Source organism: Notamacropus eugenii, chromosome 6, assembly GCF_028372415.1.
Source record: "Notamacropus eugenii isolate mMacEug1 chromosome 6, mMacEug1.pri_v2, whole genome shotgun sequence".
In the NCBI taxonomy this organism is placed as follows: Eukaryota; Metazoa; Chordata; class Mammalia; order Diprotodontia; family Macropodidae; genus Notamacropus; species Notamacropus eugenii.
Genome location: NC_092877.1, coordinates 3367624 through 3391983, shown reverse-complemented (window position 1 = coordinate 3391983; position 24360 = coordinate 3367624). Strand labels below are relative to the sequence as shown.

At 44.1% G+C, this 24360-nt stretch overlaps 1 protein-coding gene across 2 annotated transcripts; it reads right to left on the bottom strand.

Annotated features, from left to right (window-relative positions):
- Positions 1-1570: 1570 nt before the first annotated feature.
- Positions 1571-23903, bottom strand: MTCH2 (mitochondrial carrier 2). 2 transcript variants are annotated; one of them, XM_072617539.1, is made up of 13 exons: positions 23586-23903; positions 19097-19181; positions 18822-18928; positions 11910-11936; positions 11638-11709; positions 10085-10142; positions 9770-9821; positions 9338-9397; positions 7926-8019; positions 5965-6012; positions 5121-5188; positions 3239-3314; positions 1571-1783 (listed from the first exon to the last, which is right to left on the bottom strand). In XM_072617539.1, exons 1-13 carry the CDS (start codon positions 23670-23672, stop codon positions 1697-1699), a joined length of 921 nt encoding a protein of 306 aa, XP_072473640.1. In that variant the 5' UTR covers positions 23673-23903; the 3' UTR covers positions 1571-1696. The 2 variants fall into 2 exon arrangements, with proteins under 2 accessions (XP_072473640.1, XP_072473641.1); XM_072617540.1 differs by lacking the exon at positions 11910-11936 and having other exon boundaries at positions 23586-23850.
- Between the last annotated feature and the right edge of the window lie 457 nt (positions 23904-24360).

The following is a 24360-nucleotide window of genomic DNA, read 5'->3' as shown; positions in this document are numbered from 1 at the left end:
TGAAACCCTGACACCATTGTCCCCCAGGAATGCAAGCATATTGTATTTGGTTTTCTTTAACTGTCAATCAGTTCTGTACTGAAGATCCCATTACCCTGAAGCAGCAGCATCTAGCAGTTTTCAGCCCTGTACTGCCAATGAAAAACTGTAGCTAACCCCAGAATTTTGCTAGCAGATTCTAGTTTATGGCTCATTATCTCATTCAGATTTATCCATACATGTTGTGCTAAAGTGGTCCGTTATTTTTAGAAAACTGCATTTGCAGGGTAGTTATCAGAACTCATGTTTCCTAAAAGAGTCAGACTTTTTATGGTGCTATCTTGAGGCTTCCTATAACATCAGAGGCTTAGGAAGCTTTTGATTCTGGAGCTAGCTTCATGTAACAGTACATACCTTTCATGTAATCCCATTTAGAATGTTGGGAAATATGACACAGGCAAAATTTTTTCGTAAGAAAGCAAAACCTAGATGCCCTCTGGTGGAAGACAGGCTACAGTTAGACTGCTCCTAGAGCTAAGATCACATGGTTTTTTCTTTTGGTTTGGCAATGACCCATAAATTTTTCAGACATGTGACACCACTGGTAACATCAAATTTTCTTTAGTGAATTTTTCTGGATCTTTTAGATGTATCCAAAACACAGAAAAAAAAAAGAGCTTAAGTTTTTTAGAATTTTATTTTTCCATTTCCTTCTAAAATGTTCTTTGTTCTGTAAATTTCTGTAAGACACTTGGTTGTGGGTCACACCATGCCAGGTTATTGATGTTTTGGCAAAGAAAATCTTGGTAGTGGAGAAAAAAATCTACATTATCAGATTCACTATTACCAAAATCCTTTTTAGAGTGTTTAATTAGGAATTAAAACTAAACCACTCCCACCCGCCTTTAAACAAAATGGTGGAGGAGAGAAAGAAGAAAAAAAAAGATCACGTACAGTTAAAATCAAATCATAATGCACTGTTGGGTACGGCAAGGACAAGCTCGCAGAGGACCACAGACAGCGCTGTAGCGTTTTTCTAATTTGTGTTTTCTACTTTACGGGGTTTGCAGTGGAGCTTACAGGGAAGGAGCTTTATTGTACCTCATTTTGGTTAAAGGAATTTAAAAATAACTTTTGCTCTTGTGAACATGTGTCTCTCAAAACTCACTTCCATTTCCATTGAGTTGTACAGAGCAAGGGGTAGACCCAGAGAAACTCAAGTTATTCAGAGCCATGTACTGGGAAGCAGGCTTTGTAGGGACCTCACCATCTCCTCGGAAAGAGTTCACAAGAGGAGAATAATAATTCATCTCCTACAAAGTTGCTTTATTAATTTTTCTGAAGTTTCACAAGTTGCTCAGAATTCTTGTTCAGAATTTAACGATTCTTTATTCTTAAAAAGTTTAAAATCAAGGCCTATACTCCATAATAACCTGCCTATTCCTCTAGAAAAGGGCCATTTGGCTTTATGTAAATCATATCTAAACCCAAAGCAAAAATCACCCATTTCAGGAAAAAGAATCACTGGGGAATCTCAGCCATAAAGCAGCCTGCACTGGGAAATGAACAAACGAGGCAGACACCAAAAACCTCCATTTTCCCAAGATTAAATGATTATTAAAAAAAAGCGCACCATACTGTATAGAAATCAACATTCTCTCCCATAATTCTGTGCATCTGGGACTACAGAAATGTCATTGCCCTTTCCCCAACATCTTCAAATTAACATCCTCAGGTCACAGCTGTAAGTCTTCCCAAAGGGCACCTTCCGGAAAAACAAGCTATTTCCACGACTCATGTTTCCCTGGAAAAAAATTAAACAGATAAATAAAACTTACAGTGAAGGCCATGAGATCAGTCAATCCAATTGGCAAAATGAGAAAAGATACAATAGACCTCTTGGAAATGCCATTAAATGGTCAGGGTATACAAAGGATCCATTCCCACAGAACAGAAAGCCAAACCCTCTGCCTAATGGTGACAGGTCAGATCACCAAATGCAAATGAAATGCCACTCTAGCTCGCAGAAGAGGTTCTCCCCAGCCTTTATAAAGCTGTTGGTGCTATGGGGGTATGTTTGACTTGTGCATCTTACTATCTGTGCTGGGTCCCTTCCAGCAAGAGGTCAACTAGAGGTGCCCCCTAGGCTCTCCTCACAGGCCTGGCCTTGCATCTTCTTCTGGAGCTGGCTCAATTTCTCAGGTCACTCTGAGGAGGTATAAGGGAACCAAGCCACAGGGAGAACTGAGCACCCCTTCATTTTTACTTTTCTACCTGGGGGCTAGGGGATGACTCGCTAGAGAGAGAGGGGTAATTACAATGATAAACTCTCCCTCCCTAAACTGGAGACAACAGTAACAGTGAGTTTTTTGCCTAATGCAGGGAAGAGGTATGTGATCCCTGAAAACAGGGGGGAAAGTTACTATGAAGGTTTTTTCAGCAAAATATTGTAGACTTCTGTTCTCAGAGGTCAACGGACTTCTCTCCCGGGACATAATCAGTGAGACTTGATGTATCCTACTCATTTTTTACAGACTGATCTCGAGCTTTGTGAACCAAGGCCTGCTCTCACATCTATCACAAGTGAAACAAAATAATGCAACAAAGAACTTTATCTCCTGTCTTCCTAATCTTGTGTCTTATTAACATCTGAGAACTATTATGGTAAGAGAATTCCTTCTTTTTAATAGGCTTGCTGTTCAACAGTGGCCATGGTTACAGCGAGGCCGGAGACCTGAGAAATCACTGCTCTCCCAGCATCCCAATACACCGACTTTGGTTCTCAGAGGTCATCTGGTGCCCTGCGTACTAGACTGTACTTAGAGACAATGCAGCCCAGCTGTCACTGATCTGCTGCAACAAATAAAATGTAACTTCCAGTGCCAGAAATTTCTTACCTGCAATAATACTTAGCCTATAATAACTGTTGGAGAAAGAAAAAAATTCTAAATCTCCATTTGATTCGAAGTGGGAGGGAAACAAGTGCTTAGTGACCAAGATCCTTTCAATAACCTGGGCATCTAATGAACTGACCCCTTATAGGTTAATGTCCTTTTAAATAATATTCTATGGATTATTTCTCCTATCTCTTGTTTGTGATTTCTAAGCATGACATCCACCCCTTCTGCCAGGTCAGACTGAACGCCACTCCAGTTAAACAAATGACAGATTGGTAGCTACAGGTCAAACTTGTGTGAGAAGGAGGGATTGTGTTAAGAATACGGAAACGCTGGTTCCAAAACTGAAAGAGAAAGACTACCTCTTTTTGCAGCATGCACCAACAGTCTAACCAGGAAGAGTAAACTGGGGCATAAGGAGGGCTTCCACCAGCAAGGCTGAAAGAGAGAGAAGCTCAGTTAGCCATCCACGTCTCTGGGGAGCTTGGCACCCTCTAGCCCCTAGCTCTGCTCACAAAGGTACAGAAGGAGATGCCTGTTGTGAGGAAACAAACTTCACTAAAATGGAATAGGTGGACCAAGTCTTTTACAAATGAATCCACAGCTAGCAGACACTTGGCTCATTTCTAGGACCACCTGTGACCCTCTTCCGCAAGAACAGCCCTGTACAAGGGAAGAGAAAAGGGGGAACTTCAGCCCTTGGGAGCTCTGCACGAGGCTCTGAAAACATTTAAGCACAAAAGGCTTAAAAGACCCAGGCGGCCATGCTGTTCACATTCAGACAAGACGCCAGCCCCTTCTGCTTTGGCAGTATCTGGAGGGAACGTTCACAAAGCCTTCCTCACATCTGAGCTACCTTAGACATCACAAAATGGGCTAAAGTCCCTTGAACACCAAGACCCCATTTCCTTGGCTCTCATCCTGTTTGATAAAGGGCATGTTGACAAGGAGAGCTCTGCATTGGGCACAGCACAAGGACAGAATGAAGAATTAATACAGATGCAAATGACGACTAAGTCAGAAATACAAATTCTGGAGGGCCACTTAGCAGGCAAAAGTTGGACATGGAGAAGGCTGGCCACAGGGAGATGAATGCTTCATGGGGGCTAACTGAAAAGGTATAGAGGTTGTCATCTGTGTGCGTGGAGGCACTGTCCATCCAGATCAAATGATGGATCCCTGAAGTAAAGTGATACAATGTAAGGGAAGGAGGAGAAAAGGCAATGAAGATGCTTTTCCCTTCAAACCTAGTCCTTCCACAAAGTTCTGTCTGACTGAGGTTCCAACCTGATACCCACAAAAATAAATCCCCAGCCCTGCTGATCACCCAGCTATCATTCAGAGGGGCGATCCCACCAACTGTGATCCCAAGCAGGCAAGCTGAGTGAGCCGAAGCAGTAGGGCACCGTGTAGGAGAGACAGGAGGCAGTATGTGCCAAGCAAGTCAAACTGGTCCCCATTTCCCTTGGACCTTGATGGACATACACCAAGAACCTTGGGCAGAGTCAAGCTTCCAGGCCCCTGCCTACAGCCATCATCCTGGGAAGCATCCCCTGCAGAGATGCAGATCAGTCACTGCTCCCATAGAATCTACAGCCACACCTGCTGAGGACCCAGAAAAGTTCTGGCTATCAAAAAAGGCTTAACATTAAAAATGGCATCATTTTATCTATGGAAATGACATTAAAGGGTATTAGCACCTGCTTTGCCACTGTACCCGGAGGATCATGGGACCTTTCAATCTGACTTGAAAGCTGAATCATCCCTATGTGCTGTCAGCTCCCCCATGGGAATGGGAGCTCCCCCAAAGCAGGCCTGTCTTGCTACTCTATGGGTATCTCCAGTGTCTGACACACGCAAACTGGCTGATAACCCCCTCCCTCTTTCTCAATCAGAAGGAATATAGCTGTCTTTTGTGTACCTGAATTGATAAGAAAAACAGAAGAATTAGCTTGCCTCCTTTAGAGTGGGAGCTCCTTCAGGGAACAGACCCTATAAACCATTTTACATCATACAGCACCTGGCGTATTGTGAGTGTTAAGAGTTTGCTGAATGTGCTCCTTGTCAAGTCATGCACAGCCATCTCCTAATAACAGCACAAATACCAAATCAGGGACCAGAACTCACAATAGGCTTCAATTACAAAAGGAAGATAATTGCTTAGGGAGGAAAAAACTGTTCTTTCCAAAATTCCCATGAGGACCATGTCCTCTGACTACTTACTTACCCACAGCAGTTACTTACCCACAGTTGTTGACCGCCATCAGGTTGGAGATAAGCACAAAGGGGTAGGTCAGCATACTGGCAAAGAACTAGAACACCAAAGAGGAAGAGGATGGCAAAGCTTTTGGGGCAGCTTTAACTTTCCACCAGCTATTCTGCCTCTGTCCCTACCTCTCAATCAAAGGGCCTGGGGTATGCTACTTGCACTTGGGGTAAACAAGAAAAAACGATTATTCATTCTGAGCATGGGGATGAGAAATATAGGACCTCCTAATGAACGTTCTATCCATCCTTCAAATCCTAGCCATTTGTTAGCAGCAGGAAGTCAGTCCTTGGACCAAATTCTGTATTTCCTCACATAGAGATCTCTGTTGTATGATCAACAGTTTCATATGTAGAAAAATGCTTTGTAACACATGGAGTAAAATGATATACAAATATAATTAGATATCAGTAAAAACTTCAGTCTCTTGGCTAAACACATGAATGACCTTTTTCAGGTCAAAAAGATGCTGGTTTAGTTAGGTGATATTTTAAAGGTACCACACAGATCAAGATAAGGAAAATTCTTCAGCACTGCAGTATCAGGAAGCTGGCTCCCTCAGGCCAGAGGGTCATTCACAGAGCTGTAACACTAGGCTAGCAGAGGTGGACAGGCTGATTTTCTTTAGAAATGGTGTGGATTCAATCATAAGATTTAAGAAATAGAGGTGCCACTATTAACCTGCAAAATATCAACGAATGCAGGAGGAAATTCCCTAACAGACATGTGGTGGATGACTCCTTCAAACACTCTCAACATTGTCTGGATGATAAAAACAACGGTCTGTTTCTAGGCTGCTGAGAGGAAGAGGAACAAACTTACTCCAGTGACAGCCTGGGAATAACTCTTCATTTCATTCATGGTGGAAACCTAAAGAAGGGGAGAACCTTTAGGACAAATGATAACAGGTGACACTGTCATATATCCCACACCTCACTGACTACTACTTTTCTGCAGTCTTCCAAGCAGATTTTAGAGGTAAAGATATTACAAAGCAGCAGTAAGATACGATTATGATTATTCGGATCCATGTAAAACAGCAGACAAACACACGTCAGGTCACAAGTGATTTCGATGTAGAAGAATGAGGACAGAATGTTTAAAAGACGAGCTAACCTTTACCTAGAGGCAACACAGTGACACGGTGGATGGAGCACTGGGCCTGAAGTCACAAGACCTGAGTGCAAATCCAGCCTAAAATAGCTATGTTACCCGAGCAGGTCACTTACTTGCTCTCTGCCTCGGTTCCCTCAACTGTAAAATGGGACAGCACCTGTGTCCAGGGGTGAGGATCAAAGGAGATGTTTGCAAAGTGCTTACGGCTGTGCCTGGCATATAGCAGATACTTGTTCCTTCTCTTTCCTATTGATCAGAATTATAATTTCTCTAATAACAGTATTCATTTTAAGACAAATAGGCCTACCAGAGGCAGATCCATCATATGGGCCTTTTCCTCAAGTGATACACAAATTCAATCCACATCTGATCATGGATTTGCTTTGACATTTTCTCATATACCCATAGGGCATGGGGTAACTGGGCAGTTAGGTGGATAAAGTGCCAGGCCTAGAATGAGGCAGACTCATCTGGCAGAGTTCGAATCTGGCCTCTAGACATCTACTAGCTGTGTGATTCTGAGCAGGTTACTTCCCCGTCTGCTCATGACCTCATCTGTTACATGGACTGGAGAAGGAACCAGCAAACCACTCCCACGTCTATTCCAGGAAAGCCCCAAATGGGGTCATGAAGAGACTGAAATGACTGAACCCAACAACAGAGAAACTGTCACAGCACCATCATGCCATAGAAGGGCACTTTACTTACACTCTGTAAGTGCCTCCTAAAGGAGGAAATGTATGGGAGACGCTAACTCCCCAAACTCCTTCAAGCAGAGTCGGAGTTCTTAACCTGTTCTCCATGGGAAGATTTCAGGGGAACTGAGAACTTGGAACTTTTCATATTGAAGTAACTGTGCCGTCTCAACATAATTGGTTTCCTTATGGCTTTGATTTTACACATTTAAAAATATTCTGCAAAAGGGCCCATGAGTTTCACCATTGCCAAAGGAGGCCACTACCCAAAAGGTTTAGAACCTCTCCTCTTATGTAGAGGTTTTCAAAGAACCCAAGGAAGTGAGAGATTCTTCAGGACTTCTTCAAAATGCACCAGAATCTCAACATATGCTTCAACTGCCTTAATTTTCTCCTTCATATTAAAGGGAAGCTCAGCCTACAAGTGGTTTGGCCAGATTGATAGAATCAAGCTCTTGAAATCCCCTTATTATTCCATCTTCTCCAAAGATTCTTGGCTTCCCCCAGACCCAGTGACTTTCCATAGTGGTTTTTGAAGCAGCCAAGTGGCCTGGTACACTGAGTGTTCTACCTGGAGTCAGAAAAGCTAACATCTGACTTGACACTCACTCTGTGACCTTGGGCAAGTCACTTAGCCTCTGCCTGTCGCAGTTCCCTCAGATGTAAAAATGGGATTAATAACAGTACCTATCTCCAAAGGTCACTGTGAAGCTAAAATGAGGCATGTATAAAGTGCTTTGCAAATCTTAAAAGCGCTACATAAATTCTAGCTATTATTTGCATAATCTTGAACCAGTCCCACATCATAGCAAGTTCTTGGGAATCTTTGGGAATTCTAAGGCCAAGAGCGTAAATTTCTCCATTAGCTCATGGTAGTTCAATGATCATTCTGTTTCTCTTTCACTAACTAGCCATTATCCATACCTAACATCTGGGTCAAGTCATAGTTTATGCAGGTTCTACACAACCTACCCCACTCTCCAGTGCATAGGTATTGACGAGGTAGGCCAATGAATTACAGAGCCACAAGGAAATGATGTCCCCCAAGAGACGAGGAATAAGGCCCCTGCCATAAAAAAAAAAAAAAAACCAAAAACAGGTGACAGTTTAGAATAAAGACCAAAGAATGCAAAAATCTACTAAGTGTAGTCACATTTCAGATAATGTTTTGAATTTTTCAAAATTAGATCCAGAGAAATCAATTAACTTTGTGTAATTTAAAAAATCTGAACCCAAAGAGCAGAAAGCAACCATAAACTGAGCACATCTTCACCTAATTCACCCTTCAGGAAATAGAATAAATAGAGACCAAAATATGGAAGGTTGATTTCCAAAGCCTTAATTCCCTTTTTAAAAATTAGAGGTGAAACAGATTTCCTCATACTCTGCCTGTTGGTCTATCATGTTTATTACTATTAACTACATTTTTTGAGGTAAAAAAAATCTGTTAGAGGCTTAAAAAGGGATCAGATATGGCTTCTGCTCAACACATTTTTCTAAATTTAACATTAGATATGAAAAAGAAAAATCATGAAGAAAAAGAACTTTATGTAAAGAGGGTGACTTTTAAAATGACACCATGAGGGGCCCACATGAACCTAAGTATGTCTTCCTTTAGAAGGTTTTTAAGAAGGAAAATGGTAAATTCTCCAGCAAGGGCTTAAGAGTTGGGCAAAAGGGACCCTTAGAACCTTCTACTTCTTCTGGATAAATAAAAACAAATATTGCTAATAAAGAAGGGCAAATTCCTTCATTTTCCTACCTATAGGACCCCTCACTGGAAAGGCACAAGCTGACATTTACGATGAACTTATTTTAATGCATATTTATTCAGGACCAAAGGATTAATTTTGGGTGAAAAAGCTGAAATCGTGGCCTATTAGGTCAATGGGAATTTGAGTTGGTGTTTGAAGGGTACTTAGAGTAATCTGAATCTTGAGTGTACGTTGCGTAGGCAGAGTGAGACCCAACTTCTCAGAAATGGCCGAGTTGGTTTTGTTCCCTATGTAGACTTGTTATAAGGATTTTCCTTTCAGTTTTTTTGGGGGGGAACTGGAACAAGGAAAAGGGGACTATCAATAGCATTGTAAAAAAAAAACAGAATAGAGAGGTCACTGAGGCATTTAAAACGCACAGAAAGAAGATTAGAAGGAAACATGAGAGTGATAATGCAGTCATCACACCTTAAAAGAAGAAGCAGGCTATAGACTTTCATGGTTTTCAGTACAATCAGAATGTTATTTGGAGTCTCTCCAAAGTTTAAACTTTAAAAAAAAGATTGCATTCCATCAACAGACTAAACTCTCACTGTCCTAAGAGCTCCCTTTTGAGATTCCCCACTCATGCTAAATTACTTCAGCAAAATCCCTTCAGCATCAACTCACGCAAAGAATCCTAGGAAGCCCTCCTCTCGGTAAATGGTTACTATGGAGTCGCACAGTCCGCTGGACGAGGTAAAGAGAGAAAAAAAGCAAAACGTCTTGTTATTTTGGAGACCAGAAGAAAAGCACTTTGGCTGCCGACACTGATAAAGCTGAAACTTCAGGCCTGCTCCACACATCTCGTTCCCTAAGACTCTTACATGCGCTCCTTTAAAAAACCTTGCCTTTCTGGCATACCCACAGAGAAAACAAGCAGCAGGAAAGGCAGCCTCACTCTCCCATGTTGTGGTCCATCATTCACTCAACATTTATTAAGCACTTACTACATACCAGGTCCTACAAAAGGCAAAAGACAGTCCCTGCCCTTGAGGAACTCCTAGTCTAATGTTTATGTGGAACAAGTCACTTTATGAACATGGGGCACAAGGCACTTACCAGTATTTGGTCTCTCTGCCAATGAATTGTACCATAGACCTCAGGGTGATCACTGCAGGACAGAGAAGAAAGACATTGGTAGGAACTTACCCTGAAAAACAGCTTATTCCACCGAGAGAGGCTTAGCTATCTGGGTATTTTGGGGTAAAAAGAAAACCACAATTTCCACCCCCAAACAAAACCACCAATAAATCCTCAGCTGAAGCCACGCAGTAACCCTCCTGAGAGGTCAATTCAGAACAGGAATATTAGTAGAATGTATACCGTTTCCCACGCCAGTAGATTTCTGTGACCACATTATACCAAGAAACATACCATGGAAGGGATGTGTGACGAGGGTAGCGGCAGAACGTGCCATCATCTCGCGAGTCGTCTAGAAAGAATGGACAGACATTTCTGAAACCTAAATTCTGACATTCAAAAGTTGTATGAGATCAAGTGTGGGTGAACACTGTACTATATGAAAAGGCGTGAGGCGAAATAGTGCTCTGGCCCTGGAGCCAGGAGAGGATACAATAGAGTATTCTGTCATTCGAGCATACCTTTCACTCATGGATTTCAATGATCTTTTTTAGTTATTCCTCAAAATATCTCTGCAAGGCCGGTTCCCGTTATTTTCTCAATTTTATAGATGAGAAAAACAAAAGCAAAAAACAGGAAGGGTCACCAGCATGTAATCACAGAGCGAGTCCTGAACTCAGAGCGTGAGCGCATGCTCATTCTGAGTGACTTTCAATCAGTGCAGACACCTCTAGCACGCAGGCATTCTTTTATGAGTCTCCAGGGAGAGATGTAGTAGCTCCCACCAGGGCTGTGCTACAACCCTACAAAACGAAGAAACTTGGAGCTGCTGAATCTGGCTGTCATGTGTAGAGACAGCAAAGAAGAATAAACTCTAATTCCTAGGTAAAAAAAATCCCAGGTTTGGAATATGCTAAGTTTATCTTATAGCTTTTTGCAGAGATGTGTCCTTGGGATTAATAAGAAGACAGTCACTGTGTAAGTCACAATCAGCTGGATGAAAGACTTTTGGAATCACCCAAATATAAGAGGGAATTTATCAGAATAAGATCATACAATATAAAATAGGTCAAGGTTAATGATTTTTTTTTTTGCCAGTAACAGTACTTCTCATTTTAAATAAAATTTTATAAACAAAGTATATGAAAACAGGCCAACCATCTGTTTGATAAACTCCTAAGTTTTACACTTTGGATGTTGAATGCTAAAACCCAACTCCAAGACAGTATCTAATACCCAAACAAAAAGGAGAAGCTCTTTTGGGAGCATGGATAGGCAAAATGGAAATTTCTTTAGGGAGAGAAGGGTAGGAGAATGGGCAGTAGTGAAAGGGAGACCCTAAACTTGTCCAGTGCTACAAAAGCATTTCTAGAGCTATGACAGTTAGCATGTCTAGGGCCTCATACTATCTTTAAACTTTTCTCGAAGATTTTCAGTTCTCTCAGGACAATTTCAGTAGCAATATAATTCTAATAGTTTAGACAAAGTGGTCTCTTTATGGTTAATTTTGGTTGAATGCATCTTTTTTCCTAAAACAAGAAGTATTTTTCCTGGTTCTTTCACAGTTAAGTAGCATTGCTAAGTCAAAACCAAGCTAATGGTTTCATTCTGAAGAGACTAATGAATGACACTGGAGTTACAAACAACCAAGGGCACTTATTCAGGAGGCCTCCCAGGGCCAACTCCTGTTCTAAGCACTGGAAATCCAAAGACCAAGAATGAAACAATTACCCCTTGCAAAGCGAAGCTTGAGGCCTTGAATCAGACACTAATTACATGTCTGAGGGGCTACTGATTGTATAGATATTACAGGAAAGTTTTGTCAAATATCTAGGTTCATCTCCTACCTCCTTGATAACCCTGTCAAAGCTGGATGGAGCATCTTTTTCTGAAGGAGGTGAAAGTCCTTGTTTTAACTCCTGTGAAAAGAGTAAGAGAGTTAGGCTTCTGCTGGCTTTAAACAGAGTCATTCAGACGGGTGTCTACTCCATAGGCCAGCAGTTCACTAAGAACTTAAAGACAGAATTATTGTGCCTTCTCCTAAAGGGAAGGGGCAGGGCAAGCAGCAGTAACAATTTGCAAGGACAGGGTTCATGCATAAAAATCAGCTCCAACATACCTCAGCCTTGTCACAATCCTGGTATCGCTACAGGGGAAAGGGGAAAGAAAAAGAGGATTTGCGTTACTGTAAAATCCTGTGAGAGAAGACACAAACACAAACTGTATTGGTGGTGGCGGGGCTAGCTAAGATGTCATATGTACTCTCCTAACCACATACTGTCCTTGGTCATTCAATCAATGGTTATTGCCAACCAAGTAGCTGGAAACAAACTCTGTGAGACTGACAACACTGCCAAATTTGGTGTATGGGTCTTGGACAGAGACTAGACATACATGCCAAAAGCTGGTGAAATTAGACAACAAAAGTCATTTTTCTCTTCTGGAAAGAAGAGGATGAACACCACAGAGCAAAGCTCTACTCTGGGATAGGAAGAACACCGATTTCCAAAGTCTGATCAGCTGGAATCATGGAGCTAGTGAAACTGCTGTGATGCCTGAAAGTTTCTAAAGAAAGAAAATAACATCTCCACCCAGAACACACAATGATTTCCTTTGATCTTCCAAACAGCCCCACAAGGTCTAGAAGTTCCAAAAGACCAGTCTCAGGTCACATGGCTATTGCCAGCCAATACACGAGCTCTGGTATTCCGAGTTTTGGCTGGTATATAATCCCAGAGAAGGCAGTACAGAAGGACTAGTTTCTCAGATCGTTAAGATTTTAGAAAGATGAATTTAGACATGCCAAAAGAAAAAGGACGTCAGAGGATTCTGGGGAAATGGCAGAGGAGGTCAGAAAACTTTCAGCTCCCCAATTTCCTCCACTGAACAAAGACAAAACATTGCCTCAGAGGGAAAGTAGAGCAAAGCAGTTGTTCTCCTAAAACAAAATAAGAAGACCCCAGGACAGACCTGACCTCCAGGAGCAGTGAAGTACAAACACCTCTAGGACAACTCTGTGGAATCACCAAAAAACAAGCCCTGGGCACAGCTGGGGTTCGGAGGCAGCCTCAGCCTTAGAAACTTTCATCTCACCAACTGTGGGCATATGACCACAGAGAAGATCGAAGGACCTTTTGTGGTTGAGGGATGTGCCAAGCACAGCTGTGCTGATCAGACACATTACTGGGCTGGGCTGTGGCTGTGGGGAGAAGGAGCTAGCACACGCCTGAGGAGTGCAGTAGAGAGGAGTGAGGGGGACCTTGCTGACTGTGGGCCCTGGAGGAGAGCAGAGTCCCTGGTTTCAGTTCCAGGGCAGAGAGAACAGTTGTAGTTTGCAGCCACGTGAGGGACCACAGGGAGTAAGAGGACTGGGTGGGAGGATAGGGGGGCATCTGGTGCTCTCTAGCTCTGGCTTAGGAATGGGAGAGGAGCCCAAGGCTGAGCCTCAAGACAGACCTCAGAAAAGAACAGTAAGAAGGACCTGAGGCTTGGGGCATTACTCCTCATACCTCAGGAATAGAACTTGATCACGCTAATAGGTGCAAAAAATAAAACCAAAGAAATAAATAAAAAGGAGCAAGGAAAGGAAAGAACCCCACCATAGATAACTACTATGAGGACAGAGAAGATAAGGGTTCATATTGAGAGGAAGATAATGGAGGTAAAAAAAAGCCACTCCTTTTTCAGTGAGAAATGTCAAATGGTCTCAATACAAAAATATTGCTTAGAAGCACTTAAAAAAGAACTTTAAAAATCAAGTAAGCAAGATTGAGGGAAAATTAGAAAAAAAATAATCAATCCAAGAAAGTCGAGAAAATTATGAAAACATGTCAATCAACTTGAAATAGAGAACCAAAAACTTAAGGAAGAAAATAATTTCTTGAAAATCAGAATTGGGCAAAGGGAAGTTAATGACATTCTAAAACACAAAGAAATAATACAACAGAATCAAAAGAATGAAAAAATAAAAGAGAGTATGAAACATCTCATCAGAAAAACAACTCATCTGGAAAATAGAAGAAATATCAGTCAGTCTGCCTGAAAGTTATGATAAAATAAAGAATCTTGATACAATATTACAAGAAATAATCAAGGAAAATACCCTGAAGTTCTAGAACAAGGAGGCAAAGCAGAAATAGAAAAAAAAAAAACACAACAAACCACTGATCACCACCTGAAAGAGATCCCAGGACGAAAACTTACAGGAATATCATAGCCAAGTTTCAAAGCTCTTAGGTTAAGGAGAAAATACTGGAAGCAATAAGAAAAACAATTTAAATACCGTAGAGTTACAATAAGGATCATACCAGACCTAACAGCTATTATGCTGAAGGACTGTAGGTCTGGGAACACTATATTTTGTAGAGCAAAAGAGTTGGGGCTATAAACAAGAGTAACTTACCCATCAAAATTAAGGATAATCCTATGGTCATTTAATGAACCAAGACTGTCAGGCATTTGTGACAAAAACAGTAGAAAAAATTCAACATGTAACATCCAGAAAAAATACAAAGTAAACGTTAAGGACCAATTATCAGGAAGTCAATAAGGTAACATTGTTTACTTCTTGTGTACGAAAATATCCTAAGTTCTAATGTAAGTAATTTTTTATTTGGGTGGTTTGAAAGAAAGGCCTTTATGATGGGGTGATTCTTAAAAAACCTGTACAGGGAGAAGATAAAAGGGAGCAAGTATCTTATACAAATGAGGCAAAAAAGGAAAAACTGAAAATGGAGAAAGTAGTAGGATGGGTGGCAGGCAGTGCTGAAACCTTAATCTCACTGTGAATGGGTTAAAGAGGGAATAACATCTATACCCAGAAGGGTATAAAAGCCTTCAATATTCAGGAAGAAATTAGAGGGCAAGGGGATAGGGTGGGAGAGAGGATAAGGGAGGGATTCTTGGAAGGGTGGGTAGATGAAGGAATAGGAGGGCAAGGCAGCGGGTAGAAGGAAACCAGAGCAGTAGTGGGGAAAGACAGAAATAGGATAAGAATGAGAGTCAGGAAAAATAAAAATGGGAAGGAAGAAACATAGACAAGTAATTTCAGCTTAGAAGGTGAATGCGATGAATTTGCCCATAAAATGGAAACCAACAGCAGATTAAAAATCTGAATTCAAGAATATATTGCTTTCAGAAAATGCTATAAAAATGAGAGATACACACAATTAAGAAATAAAGGTCAGCAGCAGAATTTATTATATAAAAAAGCAGGAGTAGTAATCAAGATTTCAGACAAAGTTAAAGCTAAAATAGACTTAATCAAAAGAGAAAGATAAGGAAACTCTGCAATGTGTCAGTCATATTACTCAGTATTTTTTTAGACCATTTAAAATAGCTAGACAGTATGAAATATGAGAGCCTACCTGCCAAAACAGATACAGGAACTATATAACGTAAACATAAAACACCTTTTATACAAATACAGTTAGAGCTAAATAACTGAAGTAATATTTATTGTTAGTGGGCAGGTAAAGCCAATATAATTCTTCAAATGACAATGAGTATGATTATAGATATCTATGTATATGTATGTATGAATGTACGTATATATCTTTGTGTGTGTATATGAATACACATGTCCATCCATCCATCCATCCATCCATCCACCCACCCACCCACCCATCCATCCATCCATCCACCCACCCACCCATCCATCCATCCATCCATCCATCCATCCATCCATCCATCCATCCATCCACCCACCCACCCATACATCCACCCATCCATCCACCCACCCACCCATCCATCCATCCATCCATCCACCCATCCATCCACCCATCCATCCATCCATCCATCCATCCATCCATCCATCCATCCATCCATCCACCCACCCACCCATCCATCCACCCATCCCGGCCCTTCATTGCAGCCTTTCTGGGGAAGGGGGAAAAAGAACAAAGTAAAAAGCACACAGCAGAGAACAGAAGAAAACTTCCTCCCCAGGAAGGTGGCTCTGAACACAACGTGCAGCATCAGTCACACGGGCTTTCCGGAAATGAAAATCAACAGCTGTATATTTCTAATCTTCTCGTACATTCTGCTGTGCATATGGCAATACCTTTTCTCTTCTCTTTTCTACTGAAGTTTTAGTATTTAAGTTTAAAATAAATAAAAAGAAAAAAGTACAACCTACAAAGAGGACGCCAGGAAGGGCCTAGGACTGAGGAGCTGCATCATGGCACCATCAAGTAAGTAATCAAGTCACACTGGACACTGCACTTATTTCTTTACAATCGCCCACTCTCAGCTCTGACAAAGATAGAAAGAGGTAACACATGAATGCAAGGAAGGCAAGTGCAAGGATCCCCGAGGCTCAGGCAGAACAAGGGAAGGCTTCTAGACAGAGGCCTGAATGTGGAATGAGGAAAACGCCAATGCAGTCCTTCGAGATGCTGGGCAAATCACTTCATGTGGGCTCGAGAATCTGCTGCCCCGGGCTGCAGCGAGGAGTCAGTGACGCAGCGCTTAAAGCGCGGCACATCCTAACATGCCACAGAAATGCTAGCGATTACCGCTGTTGTTGTAAAATGATATTGTTGGAAAAATGTTGGAAAAATAGCCCAAGGTCAGCCCTCTTTACCCTCCATCTGAGAGCGGAGGGAGCCAGAGATGAAAGAACAACGTCGAGATGAAATGGAGTTGTGGCTTTCTGTCACACTGCGCTCCCTCCCTTAGATCCTGTCCTAATAGTCTGATTGCCTAAAAACGTCTGTTTACTTCTGGACTTTCCTTTTCTACCAAATATTTATCTGCGTCTTTTACATCGTTCTGGCCCTGTTTCGGTGCGTGCTTGGCCTAGGTATAACACAGTAAAAGCTGAAAGTCACTCGATACCAGAGTCTTTTCTTCCTCTTTGAGGGCAAAGCTGCCTTGGACACTGACCACACTGACACTTCACTGGGCCATCATCTAAGGCATGTGGGTCCCTGTGGCGCTGCATGTTGAATGAGAAAACCACAAACTAACATTATCTGTTTTATTACATTTTTATTCACTTTGTCAAACATTGTAACTACATTTTAATGACATTTTAATCTTTAAACAAAATCCAAGTAAAAAGACTATAGCTCCATGTGTATGCTATGCCCCTCCCATACACACCCACCCACTCACAATAAAAGATTTATGCTACAGGTGAAAAGATGGTTCAATGTTAAGAAAATAACTGGCATAATTAGGTTAGTAATATTAAAAACAAAGTACCTAAAACACACAATTACACCAAGACACAGAAAAAAAGCCTTTGACAAAGTATAACGCTTACTTATGCTAAAATTCCTGCAAAGCATAAGCTATTTTTATGATGATAAAAAGAACCTAAAACCCCAAACTAGTATTATTTGAAGTGGTAAAACATGAATTCCCCAGTGCAATAATGAAGCAAAGATACACCCTTGCTGCACCATTATTCACTTTAGTTCTAGAAATGTGATAAAAGCCAGACAAAAGAAACTAAACATATAAACATAGATGAAGAGTAAATAAAACTATTCTTATCTGCTGATATGATGATTTGCTTCAAAAACTCCAGAAGCATAGAAATTAATTACAGTTAAGAGCTCCAGTAAAGAAACAGAATGCAAAATAAGTCACTAGCATTTCAATATAACAAACTCCAAGAGCAAATTAAAGGAGAAAATTAATATCTACATATACATATCTACAATACACAAAAACATCTGGGAGTTTATGAAGACACACTCCAGATATATAAATACAATTACAAAGCATCCCTCAAAGAAATAAAGAATGATTTGAAGACCTAAAGGGTTAGTCACTGGCCATCAGTGGCCCAGGTCAATATAATAAAAAAGATGGCAGTAAGGGGACAGATTTAGTGCTGTACCAATTACGCTACCAAGACAATAATTTATAAATCTAGACAAAATGATAATAAATTCCATTGGAAGAAACTGCAGTTTGAAGCTGCAGAATCTTGAAGGAAATAATGAAAAAAGTAGGAATGAAGACTTTTGGATCTCAAATTATACCATAAAGAAACAAGCACCACATGGAGTGTGATATTGTGGAGAGAGCAAGCTCTCTTGGAGTCAAGAAAGCCTGAGTTCAAGATCCATTTCTGACACACACTGTGTGACCCTGAACACTTAACCACTCTATGGCCTAGGCAACTCTTTAAGACTAGGAGCTGCAGAGCAGCATTGCTGCTCCGCACTGGCAAAAGGAGTTTCTTCACCTGGGAGGAACAGGCTAGATAAGGAAAAATCAGGAAGAAGTGAATTCAGTAACCCAGTATTTGATAAACCTGAAAATAACTCACCTTTTAACAAGAACTGCTGGGAAATTTGGAAAGTAATTTGGCAGAAATTAGACTTATGCCAACCTATGATGCCACATGCCACAATAAGCCCCAGATACATTCATCATCTGATTATCAAAGAATATACCACAGATAATGGTACAACAGAACAAGGGCTTTGACTAGCATTTGTTCTTACCTAAACAAGAGAAAGATGTGATCACAAAAGACAAAACGCATCATTTTAAATTCAAAGAGATCAAAAAGTTCTTGCACAAACAAGATCAATGATGCAAAGAGACCAGTCTTTCGGGAGGCTGTGCGGAGTAAAGGATAAAGCACTGGTCTGGACATCAGAAAGACTTGGCTTCAAATCTCACCTTACATATTTACTAGCTGTGTGATTCTGGACACATCACTTAACTTGTCTTGTTTCTTCATCTGTAAAACAATGGCTTAAATCTATGTTCCTACAATCTCATTTCTAATGTCCAAGATACGTAGGGAACTTAAAGATGTAAGCAAGGTAGCCATTCTCCAAGGGATAACTATCTTTCAGTCACTGGAGGTGAAAGGAGGAACAGATGTTTCACATAAATGTCAAACATCTATAACAGGTGGAAGGAGAAAAGCGACAGGGGAAAAGGTCATGGTTACAAATGTCCTCAGGGTGTGCACACATAACAATTTCTCCACCTGATCAATACCGCAAGTTATGTAGAAAAGGCTGTTTACATATACGTGAAAGTTGTTTTTGAATTCACTTACCTGCAGAACTTTACTGTGGACCACAGTTCCAATGGCTCCAGAGCACAGTCTGGGAGTTAAGCCTTTAAAGAGCCCGCTTTTCCCATCGATATTCATAATATGTTGAGCTAAGAAAACAAGCCAAATACTTAGATCACAATCTGAAGGAATTTCTACCTATAGACAGAAAAATCCAAAGAAAGGAATCTTCAAGATGGGTTCAGGAATTCTAAATTCTCTTTTGCTCCCTTTCAGGCTGACAGCTATCCATCTCAAAGTGAATAAAACCAACTTACCATAACAAAAGAGACCAGGGAGCTGACAGACTTGCCGCCCAAAAATATTTCTTCCCAAAGTTGGAGGAAGAGGCTCGTATCCCACCTTCAAGAGTTAAAAAAAAATGTTATTATGGCCTTGAAAAGAGAGTAGAATTAAGTTTAAATGTTGCTTTACAACTAAAGATGAGATGTGTTTCTTTAGCCAGTAATGGAAGAAGATTAACATTAAGCAAAACCACAGTGAACAGTCAACTTTAGACTGGAGGGAAAGTAATTTTGTTTCAAGAAAGCTATACAGAACTGCAGAAAATGTGATAAGTAGTCTCCAAAGAAAATCTGGAGTCTTTTATGTTTGGAACAATAACCAAAAAACCAAAACCAAATGAAAAACAGCTGTTAAGTCAACTAGAGAAATGAGAGCAAAAATTTTAAATTCAATTAGCAAGACAGTCAAATTGACTAGATCTGAAGGGCAAATTGTGACTAGAGGTAGAGGAGGTCATTTTAGTGTGGACTGTCGTCTCATTTCTGTAATCTGTTCAGTTCTGAAAAGTGCTAAAAGGATACTACTGGAGACAAACAGACTGTGGGTTATGGGTCTCATTTTCTACTATCATGATTGCTAAATATTTTTGTCTCCCTGAAAGTATAGCCAGGCATCTTTTTTTAGGGTGAATACTATTCCCCAATGGATCAGTAGTCAACAGATAAAAACAAACAATTCTCAAAACAAGAGTTACAAAACCATGAGCAACGATAAGAAAAACTACAAAAACAAGGGAAATGCAAATCAAAATAAGGCTAAGGTTTCATCTCACACCCAGCAAGATGACAAAGGTAACAGTGGATTGTGCAGCTGTGCACTGGTCTAACCATTCTGGAAAGCAATTTTCCCACACACTAAGAAAGTGGCTAAAATGTCCATATCCTTTGACCCATAGATTCCATAGCTGGGCTTTCCCCACCAAGGTCAAAGACAGAAATGAAAGTCTTACCTAAAATAAAAAAATTCTTTGCTTTGTGGAAGCAAAGAAATACAAATAAAACAGAGACCCCCCCAGTCAGGAGCTGGGATAACTTATCTAGTGTGAAGATAATGGACTTTTAGTATACTATAAGGAACAACGAATATGAAGAATTCAGAAAATTCATGAGAAGGAATATAAACCGATGCAAAGAAGTACCCTGAACCAAAGCAACGTATACAAGGACAACAATGGACACAAAAATAAAAACCAAACCAGAACACTGTAATGATTCAAACCAATCTTGTCACAGGAAAGGCTGAGAAAATGTATAATCCTTCCTTTTTTGGGAGTACTATGGGGGTAAAAGACTTGGGTTACGTACTGGCTGGCCTTCCTGAATCTGCTTTATTCTTTCTTTTCCTATTATTTACTATAAGCGATGGCTTGCTAAGTAGGAGAGAAGAATATGTTTGGAAATAAGGATTTAAAAAGAACATCAATAAAATTTAATATTAAAAATAAAGCACATACTGATCATTTAGAATTTCACCAAATTTTTGAGAAAATTGGCAGCACAAATGTTATAAAATCAAGGTTAGTAATGAGTCTTCTACTTCCAGAGGCATGAATGTCAATTAGAAACTATCAACCCTATGGGGCTGCTCTTCATTGAGAGAGGATCCAAGGCTTTTCCATTAGCTCCGCTGCTAACAAATAGACTGTACATTGCTCTCACTTCCACATACGTCCTATCCTGCCATACATGCTCTGTGATTTTGTATATACCCAATTTCAAATACAATGTGGAGTCCAAATCTTTTCTTCTGAATCTACCCTATGGTGCAAATAAACCCTGGCACTGTGGAATCTAAACCCACAAATGTCAGCTTTTGATAGACAACCTGAATTAATTTCAGCTTAAGCCAAAGAATGTTGAAATGTGATTCTCTCCAACATGGAACTCAGGTTCATATTCCCAAGACGTACGACTTGGAAAGCACTTTGTAAACTTTAGTCATGTCAGATCTATTAAGCAAGACATCTTTATTAAGCACCCACCACACGCAGGACACTTCTCTGGCTGCCAGGAAACGTCCCAAGACAGAAGGACCCAGTCCCACTCACCCTCAGGAGTGGACACTCTACACACAGGACAAGAGGCCCAGACAAGTATGCACAAGGGACAAATAGAGTGGACATGAGGTAACCTCGGACGGAAAGCCACTGATGAGCCACTGAGGAAGGCCTTGCTCCCGAAAGGAAGCTGGGGACTCCAACAAGTGGACAAAGAGGGAATGGGGAACAGCTAGTACAAAGGCCCAGACAACGGAGATGAAGTCTCCTGAGTGAGGAACAGCATTCTGGTTAGATCTCCCAGTTGGTCAAAGGGAGTAAAGTGTCAGGAGACTGGAGATTTAGGAAGGGCCACACAGAAGATCTTCAAAGGCCAAACAGGAGGGTCCTCTCTGACCCTAACAGGAACTCATTTCATTTTTTGAACTATGAGGCTTTCTCCCCACTCCCTATTTCCCCCAGCCTGGAAACAAAAGAAAAGCCAAATCCCTACAACGAGTTCAGCCAAGCAGAAGAAGTCTCCAAGTTGCTCCCTGGCCCCGCAGGCTCCCCCTCTCGGCAGGGGGTGCCGATCCAGAACCACCCTGCCAGGTCTTGGCCCGTTGCAGACTCCTTTCCGGACGCCATCTCATTCTCCACGTCCCGCACTGGGGCTTGTTCAGCCCTCCACTCCCAGCTCCTGGCCACCACCAGGGCCGCGGGCAGGGCTGCACTTCCTCGCTGTTCCCCAAAGGCACCCCGCACACGGGCGTCCGAGCCCCCTTCCGAGCTCCCCGACAGCGCCCACCTGCCTGCTTTCCCCGAGCGCTTCGACACTTGGGTCTGAAGCTCGGATCTCTTCTGATTCGCATCTCACCAATCGCTGCCACCCAAGCTTCCGGAGTTGGGGTGTTCGTGGGGGCACGGCACCCCGCAGTACTTCTAGGAGACAGGCGGTGAGGACGGCGGAGATCGGGGAAGTGACCGGAGCTAGGACCTCGGGGGACGGCAAGAACGGGGACCCTCCCGGGGGACGCGAGGAGAAGAGAACGAGCGTTCAGACTGAAGTCAGGCTTGGCTGAGATGTCAGCCGGGGAGAGGGCGCGCCTGGCAGCGGGACCCGACACAGCACACAGCACGGGAGCTGAGATGTCAGCCGGGGAGAGGGCGAGCATGGCAGCGGGACCCGACACAGCACACAGCACGGGAGCTGAGATGTCAGCCGGGGAGAGGGCGAGCATGGCAGCGGGACCCGACACAGCACACAGCACGGGAGCTGAGATGTCAGCCGGGGAGAGGGTGCGCCTGGCAGCGGGACCTGACACAGCACACAGCACGGGAGCTGAGATGTCAGCTGGGGAGAGGGCGCGTCTGGCAGCGGACCCGACACAGCACACAGCACGGGAGCTGAGATGTCAGCTGGGGAGAGGGCGAGCATGGCAGCGGGACCCGACACAGCACACAGCACGGGAGCTGAGATGTCAGCTGGGGAGAGGGCGAGCGTGGCACCGGGACCCGACACAGCACACAGCACGGGAGCTGAGATGTCAGCCGGGGAGAGGGCGAGCGTGGCAGCAGGACCCGACACAGCACGGGAGCTGAGATGTCAGCCGGGGAGAGGGTGCGCCTGGCAGCGGGACCTGACACAGCACACAGCACGGGAGCTGAGATGTCAGCCGGAGAGAGGGCGTGCCTGGCAGCGGGACCCCGGGAGAGGGCGCGCCCCCGGGAGAGGGCACGCCTGGCAGCGGGACCGACACAGCACAGGACTGAGGGGAGAACCAAGGGAACAGTGTCAGTGCCCGCAGCGAGTGCTGGGCAGTACCAGCGAAGGAGAAACTCGGGGGAAAGCTCAAAGTACTCAGCGCTCCAAAGGGGGCAAGCCCGCGCCGGCTCTCGGTGACTTTCTCGAACCCCGGGGCAGTGGGGCGCCCACGGGCTCCCAGGGCAGAGCAGAGAACAGATCCCGGGCACCCGCTGCCATTTCTGAGCGCGCTCCTGGTGCCCACACGGGTGCCTGGCTCCAAAGCCTGCCACGGACCGCAGCAGCCAGAAGGGCGACGGCCCCACGGCCACGGTGGCCCCACGGCCACGGTCACTCGGCGCCGGCAGAGGGGGGAGGGGCCGGGTCTTACGGCGCTTTTACCTCTTTTCATCATTTTCTTTCCGACTGAAAGGAAAAGGGAAGCGGGGGGAGGGTCCCCGTCCGGGCGGTCTCTGAGCTGGGCCGACGGGGAGAACCCATCACACCTTCTGGATCGGGTTCGGAGGCTCCTGGGCCCAGAAGGGGCCGGGCCGGGCCAGGGCCCCGGGCAGGCCGCGCGTCCCTTTCGCAAGGTCCCCTCAGGCCTGACTTTATGGGGCCCAGGGAACCAGGGATGAGGCGCCCCGGGCCTCGGGGCAGGCCGGGGACGGGGACGGCAGGCCGGGGACGGGGACGGCAGGCCGGGGACGGGGACGGCAGGCCCGGCGGCGGCTCCTCCTACCTGTACGAGCACCTTCACGTACATGAGCGGCTGCGAGAGGATAGTGAGGCCCGAGCCCAGCAGCACCTGACTGGCCGCCTCCGCCATGATGGCACCCACGGACTGAGCGACGGACTAGCGGGCTGGCGGACCAAGCCACCGACCGACCGGGTCCCGGATCACGTGCCGGGGCCGGCGGCTTCGCTGACCCGCGGAGCGCGCACGCACGCCCTCTCCCCGCCTTCCGCGAGCGGCGGCGGAGGCGCGCACGCAGGACCCGAAGAAACGGCGGCGCCTCGCGAGCCGAGGGGAGGAGGCGAGGCCTGTGGGGCGGGGTCGCCCCCTGGGCCCGTCCCCGCCCCCTGGGCCCGTCCCCGCCCCCTGGGCCCGTCCCCGCCCCCTGGGCCCGTCCAAGCCCCTGGGCCTGTCCTCGCTTTGGCCCCACGCGGCGGGGCGGAAGGCTACTGCGCTTGCGCGGGGCAGCAAGGGGCGGAGCGAGGCCTGAGGGAAGGAGGAGCCGTAACCGCCATGGCGGGTAGTTCACTTGGCCGCTAACTGCCGGACAGCTGGAAGAAAGCGCTCCCGGCCCTTCCCCCGGAGAATCACGAAGATAACCGCCTTCCTCCGGCGTCAGTCCGTGGGCCTCACTCGAGGATCCCCATTCCTCACCCAGGAGCGGGCGAGGAGCCCTTCTCCTGCTGCCCAGGCCTTCCCGCCCAAGCGGAGGCGAGCCGCGGGGGGCGCTGGGCGGAGCCACGTGAGGGGCCCGGGGGGCCCCCGCCCTTCGCTAGCGAGC

Coding starts and splice junctions, on each gene's coding strand:
- MTCH2 (XM_072617539.1), bottom strand. CDS start 23,672: ATGGCGGAGGCGGCCAGTCAGGTGCTGCTGGGCTCGGGCCTCACTATC. Junction 11,710..11,909: donor AGGATTGTGACAAGGCTGAG/GTATGTTGGAGC, acceptor CTCTTTTCACAG/GAGTTAAAACAAGGACTTTC. Junction 6,013..7,925: donor CCTATGCACTGGAGAGTGGG/GTAGGTTGTGTA, acceptor CCCCTTCTTTAG/GTTTCCACCATGAATGAAAT.